A 7084-nucleotide genomic window follows, 5' to 3' on the forward strand; every position below is an offset into this window, starting at 1 on the left:
TAATTGCTACTGAAGAAAGAGCTCGATGCGGGCTTCATGCATCTGGCCTCCAGCACAGTGGAACTTTTCCATGAAATGTATACTCATGTTGGAGGCTGGCAGGATTCATTCGGATGGAAGGCTGAGTTCAAATAAAGCCACACAATGCTGCAGGAACTAAACGTTCTGTTCATTGATTTTCTTTTTAAATAATGCAATAAAGTTCATCATAGACACACATGTATTGCTTCTTCTATTTGTCTTCCTTATCAAGAAAGGAGGGCCTTGTTACATCGTCTTTCTATCAAGCGTTGGTAGTCTGCTTGAAGCATTTTTACAACCTCATAATCATGATCTCGTTGTTTCCTCCTTTTCAAATATCAAGACACTGGGGCTGAGAGTTTAAGTGGCTTCCCCAAGATCATTCAGAGAGAAACAGCAGATCTGGAAGGCAAACAAAAGGTATTCTGTCTCTAGTTCCACTGCTTTCTTCCATCTTCAAAACTACAGCATCTCAGGGGCATTTTCTGTTTTCCCAAAACATGTATAATACATTTAAAAGTTGTTTCAACATCAAATGTGATTCTTCTATTCTAGATTTATACGTCTTAATTTTAAATTAGCATTGGTGTCTTTTCACACAATGATATGTCATCAATCACCTTTCTGCTAATGCCTGTAAATGTCTTGACAGTTGAATTGTGTTTGATTTTATTAATGTAGTACAATCTGACAGAAAAATACCTGGTCCTGCAAGGCAACCACCTGAGATAAGCGAAAAAGAGTTTGCATTATAATAACATATGGAAGACCACCTATGGAGTGTATACTATGCGCCAGACACTGTACCAGGTATGTGATTAGAGTAGCCAATTTAATCCTTACACTATCCCTATAAAAGGTGAATATCAACCCATATACAGATGAAAAGACTGATGCTTATAGATGTTAAAGAGGTTGTCTATGATCAGAGATAACATGATTATATAGGATTAGAACCCAAGTTCTTCTGACACAAAAATGCATGTTCTTGTCCACTGTTCCCTTTTCCCAACCAATAAGATGTATTTATATTAACACACCACTGAAATGAAGGTTTCTTCATGTGTAACTTTGATATAGTAGGTCTGAGTATCAGCCCCTGAAGATATCCAGGTCCTAATCCCTGGAACCTGTAAATGTTACCTTATATGACAAAAGGGACTTTGGAGATGTAACTAAATTAGGGATCCTGATATGGGGATATCACCCTGGATTATCTGAGTGGCTCCTAAAGGCAATAACATGTCCTCATAAGAGTAAAGAAGAGAGAAGTGGGATGTAGAAGAGAAGGCACATTGGAATGATGTGCCCACAAGCTATGCAATGCAGGCAGTTGTCAGAAGCTAGAACAGCCACCCAATGGATTTTCCCCTCCCTCTCCCTCACCGGCCTCTAAAAGGAACTAGCCCTGCACCGTCTTATTTTTAGCCTGAAGCTCAGTTAAAAACATCTGCTCTCCAGGACTGTGAGGAGAATGTTTCTGTTGTTGTAAGCCACCACATTCATGATAACTTGTCACAGCAGCCCTGGGAAACTGATGCTCATAGGAAGGAGCCCACCGTCTCATCAAGTGGGAAGCAAAATGGGTGAGCTGCATGCATTTCAAGAAAGCTGAGACAGGCATAACACAATGAGACACTGCAGCTTTTTGTCACTAGAGGCCTGATGACATGGCAGGGATTCTTATGAAGATCACGCTAGGGACTGAAGTAAGAAGGTTCCAGTTGACACGTCCAGTTGGCCAAGTCCAGAAGGAAGCTACGACTCCACACACCGCTGAGTGCTCTCGCAAGCCACCTCCAGGAATATGCAATACAGGCAGAAACACAACTCCTATACAGCTCTAACCACAAGAACTCACAGTAGAGGGCCCTGGGCTTGGAAGCGCACCTTCAGAGCCCATGAGCTGAGAGATTTCTGAATTTTTCGAGAACCAGAGCCCTCTCCCCACATCTGCGCTCTGGGTCAAGGAGGGACCTCAGAGCCTGCTCCAGCTTCGAGGGCATTCTAGAAAGCTCTGCTCTATAAACAAACGAGTCTGCCTTGTGTGTCGGGAGAGGAAAGGTACCTAAGCCAGCATTTTTCCTTCGACTCATATCCTGGAAAATCAGAGTCTGACAGAGTCGGTTGCTCTTTGTCTCCTCAGATGATCCCTGTCCTGATGTGTCCCTAACTCCCTTCCTGAACACAGCAGAGTTCGAAGCATGGCTCTGGAAACGGGCTCTAAGTTCCCAGCCCAATGCTGTTACTCACCACATGAACACAAGCAGACCCCTTTTCCTGGGACCCTCTCCCCTCATCTTAAAATGGAGACAGTCATAAACCCTTGATGCCAGGAATATTGTAAGGAATAAATGAGATTACATAGGGAAAGCACTTATGCAGTAGTTTATTATTATTGTCATTGCTGTTGTTACTCCTTGACTATTACTTTATTATTACCATTACTGTTACCGTTACTGTTACTGTTACTCCAATACATAAGCATTCTCCAGTTACTTCACTACTAACTGGGAAATCTTTAATAAAAACAGATCCCATATTGTATTGCTGTGCTTCAAAACCATATTTCTGCTAATATTCAAGGCATTTGGGGAAAAAGGAAGTTTTTTTTTTTAATGGGCAAAAGAATGACACCCACGCATGTAATAAGCCTCCAGATTTAAGTGACCATAAACCCTGTTCAGTTATATCAATCTCAGAAGTAGCAGAAACATTAAGAGGAGCGATGAGTCAGAGTTACCTTCATCAGAGAACCGACAGACAATGTCCTTTCAATGAAATGCATCTGCAAGCATAGCAAGGTGGATAAAAACCCACGTGGCTCTTCCATTCGAATGCTTTCAGGGAAAGAGCCCCGCCTGACGGCAGGAGTTAGTGGCACCATACATCTCTGAAACGAAGGCTTTAGCTCAATGCTCTCCGCATGGGATAGAATTGCTCTGTCACTGCTCTGGAAATGAGTACGTTTGTCTTCTTCTGTCATGAGGGGTTTCTGCATAAGATGCAGACATTACTGTCTCTAAGGCTATTCGTAAAATGTTGGCTCATTTTATAGGTGTTGGAGGAGCTTTTTTCAGTGGCTTAAATTCCCCTCCTTGGCCATAATGAATCACATTTGTGTGTTTGTACATTTCTCTTTTCTTCCATTAATGGAATGTGCATCTCTGCCTGTGAGCGTGTAGGTTTGCTCTGCATAATTTTCAGATGACAGAATTTTATCTTAGGAGTAGGAATTATAAAATGCAAAATATATACTGGAAACATAACTGTAGGGGCCCGTGTTTCATTCATAGATGCCAATTTGACTATGTCCTAAACATGTATGTGTTCAATCAGTTTACACTGGACAGTGTGTTTTATGACGGACACTGCCTGCCAATCACCACCAAGCCTCCTGAACCAAAGAACTAACCCATTGGTAACATAGATCCAAAACTCAAAAACACGCGGAAAAGACTCTGAGGCTCCAAAAAGAGCATTTTCCTTCCAAGCCCATTTTGAACATATTGAAATGTACTCACTTGACATAAAAACATACAACAAAGACATTCTCCACACTGAATTAGGCAGTTTATTAGGCTCCTAATGTCCATGTCTAAATATGAACATGGATTTACATGCACTGTCTCATGTTGTGGATCTTACATGCATGTAGCCTTCAGTCAGCTGGGCCTTTGATTCTACTTGTCAGTAATTGACAGCTCAATGTGAGTAAATGACAAACAGAATGATACATAAACCGTAGCAACAAATCCCACCCAATACCATTTATCTTTTTTTTTCCAAAATCATATCACAACTCCTTCTTGTAAAAATAAATTTCAGAACAAGGCATTTAATTCACTTCACTGAGAAAAATAAAGAGGATTCTATCATTTCAGAGCAATGAAATGTCCAACTATGGCTGAAAGGTACACCCTGAGAATTAAATGATTTTAACGAACCCATTGAGGTTTATAAAGCTGTGTTAACCTATCATCGGGGAGGGACACAAGATACAGGCACAAACATCCCTGCTTATTTGGCTGTGCAATTCTCCAAGGATGCTGTGTTGTAAGTGTCCTCGTTGTCTTCGATGCTCGAGGCATCTGTGGAATCAGGGTCACCCACCACGATTCCCACAGAAGATAGGCTGGTAATGAAGGCGTGCATCCGCTGTGCATAAATATCCCTAATGTTAAAGTAAGGAAGCTCATGACACTTCTCTGGGGGGTCCTCACTGCACTGGTCCACATCAATGTCCTTCTGCTTCTGGTAATACTTGGAGAACTTATTGAAGATAATGGTGATGGGAAGGGCCACCACCAAGATGCCACAGATGATGCATGTGCTGGCGATAAGCTTCCCAGCCAAGGTGACCGGGTGGGTGTCTCCATAGCCCACAGTCGTCATGCTGATGGTGGCCCACCACCAGCAGATGGGGATGCTGGTGAGGCTGGATGTGTGGTCATCTTTCTCCACCGAGTAGATGAGCACAGAAAAGATGGAAATGCCCACAGACAGGAAGAGAAGCAACAGCCCAACTTCATGGTAGCTGTGCCTCAGTGTGGCACCTAGAGACCGAAGTCCTACTGAGTGCCGGGCAAGCTTGAGAATCCGGAAAATCCTCATCAGCCGGAGGATCTGGACCACCTTGCCCATGTTCTCAATGTCCTCGCTCTCTTCCTCCTTGGTGTCTACAGCCAACGTGGCATAGAAGGGAATAATGGAGACAAAATCAATTATGTTCAGAGGGTTTTTCCAGAATTTCTTTTGACAGGGAGCAGCCACCAGCCGGATGGCAAGCTCACCAGTGAACCAAGCAATGCACACGATCTCTACCACCTCGAGCACAGGGTCATCCAGCTCCCCATCCTTGTTCTGGAACTCCGACATGCTGTGGACACACATGGCCACAATGGAGGCCAGCACCACGCTCAAGGAAGAGATGGCGATGAGCTTAGCAGACAGGCAGTAAGCCGGATTTTCCATTCGAATCCAGATCTTCTTCCGGAGCTGGCCGAATCGCAGCTGGTCAAACTTCTCCAGCTCCTTCTCAAACAGAGAGGACTCTTCGAAGGAGGAGTCGGTACTCACATCGTTGCTTTTCTGGTCCCAGTCCTTCTCGTGGTTCTCGTCCTTGCGTTCCTGGTAGCGATTGCTGCAGCAGGAGTCGAGGAAGAGCTCATTGATCCCCCAGTACTCGATCTCCTGGCAGAATGAGAACACACACAGCTCCTCCATGACATGCAGCTTCCCCGTGTAATAAAAATTCAAAACATATCTGAACAAGGAGGGGTTCCGATCAAAATAGTACTCTTTGTCGGCCACACTGTAGTCATCGCACAGCTCCAGAATGGCCTCTTCCGAGTGGCAGGTGAGCAGCTTCCCGAGTCTGGTATGTGGAAACCGCAGGAGGGTGCTCTGGTCGACAGACTGCTTAAAGCCCCCCACATTCAAGTTGACGAGTTCCTCATCTTGTCCAGGGCGATGGAAAAACTCACCAAACACCATGGTGGACACAGGAGGCGGAGAGCTGGCTGGGAAGGAAGACGAGGAGGTTCACGCTGCACCTGGAAGGAGCACAAGACGGCATTAGCACTGACCCACAGAGCCTGGCCAAGCTTGTTTTTAATTTGCCCTTTCCAGGATGACGGGCTACATTAAAAATAAAAGCGGGAAATGAAATAAAAAGGAATACTGCATTTACACATTTTGACTTAAAAAAAATCAACACAAAGCAGTTTTTTTCCAAAGACTAGGATTCATAAATCCATATTTTAGGGAGAAAAAGATGGCCATATAATTTTATAAGCACTAATTCTTATTTCTCTATTTATTCAGCATCTAAAATTTACTTCCCAACCCCAAAAAGCGAGGCATTTTGGATCACTTACACAATAGCATCTCCAGTCTCAACCAAGAGAAGCCGGTATTTGGGAATACTCAGTGCAGATGTGACAGGCTAGCGCTGCCCAGCTTGTAGCTAATCTCTCCTGGTCTCCAGGGCTCGGTCATGTGCCCTCAAAAAAAAAAAAACAGCTCTCCTCTCTGCTCTGTACCCCACCCCCAACCCAGACAGGTCTGGGGGCTCAGCTCAGCTTTCCCAGAAAATGTAGGTTTCCCCTGATGTTCCTATGTTTCACTTCTGTAAATGAAAGCCCTGCTTTTTATGTTTGAATGTGGACAATCAAGGAGATACAATTAACCCCCTGTCCGTAAGCATCCTATATCTTAAAGATATCGTTACACTGAACAGGATGGTGTTTCATGTACACCCACAGAGGAAGAAACTGGCTGGGGAAACCTTTTTAAGTTAATTGCACTATCAGTTTCCCGACATAAACACCTCCTGTCGCACCTCTTCCCTCCCCTCACAGACTGTCTGCCACACACTCCTAATCTATGCCACCCAAGTCTATGCTGGCCCAGCACACAGAGCCTGTTTTCAGTCCTGACACAAACCAGGATGTATTGTACCAGACCCATTCCTCAGAGAGAAAACAATATAATTTGACCATCATTCTATACAATGATGCTTCCTCAGAACAGAAGATGCAGGTAAGCCAAAGGAAGGAGACTGTCAAACAAGCTCACCAACAAGGGAAAAGGGAACTCCCAACAGCAGGCACCAAAATGTGTACAAAAGCCACTCGTGAATAAAAGTCCTCACTTAATGTCCATAGTGAGGACATCTGAAACGTCAAGTGAAACAACATAGGACGTTAAGTGAAACAACATAGGACAAAACAAATGTTACCATAGGCTAAATTGATATAAACAAGAGTTAGGTTCCTTTGGCATCTCATCAAAGCCTTAACAAAATAACAAGGAACAAAATGATGTTATTCAAGCACCTGCTATACAACCGTCTGAAGAGCCTGTAGGCAAGACCACTAAACAATCTTAACCAGTGAGTGGACATGGTTGTATTTGTGACTGTGACTTAGAAAGACGCCCAGGGTCAGCAGAGTGGCAGACTCCTGTGGGGAGAGGCTGGGGCCAGGGAGACAGGAGGCAATAGAACAGGTAGGATGAGGTGAGAGGGCCTGAACTCCGACAGCAATGTTGTCTATAAAGA

General features: G+C 44.1%; 1 protein-coding gene across 1 annotated transcript; it reads right to left on the reverse strand.

The window, feature by feature from the left end:
* Window positions 1-3698: 3698 nt before the first annotated feature.
* Window positions 3699-5517, reverse strand: KCNS3 (potassium voltage-gated channel modifier subfamily S member 3). Its single transcript, XM_054566496.1, has one exon. The coding sequence runs from the start codon at window positions 5515-5517 to the stop codon at window positions 4042-4044; it is 1476 nt and encodes a 491-aa protein (XP_054422471.1). The 3' UTR covers window positions 3699-4041.
* Window positions 5518-7084: the final 1567 nt, after the last annotated feature.

This window comes from Pteronotus mesoamericanus, unplaced genomic scaffold, assembly GCF_021234165.1.
Source record: "Pteronotus mesoamericanus isolate MK-2021 breed Mesoamerican mustached bat unplaced genomic scaffold, CSHL_Meso_final contig_101, whole genome shotgun sequence".
Taxonomy (NCBI): domain Eukaryota; kingdom Metazoa; phylum Chordata; class Mammalia; order Chiroptera; family Mormoopidae; genus Pteronotus; species Pteronotus mesoamericanus.

Coding starts and splice junctions, on each gene's coding strand:
- KCNS3 (XM_054566496.1), bottom strand. CDS start 5,517: ATGGTGTTTGGTGAGTTTTTCCATCGCCCTGGACAAGATGAGGAACTC.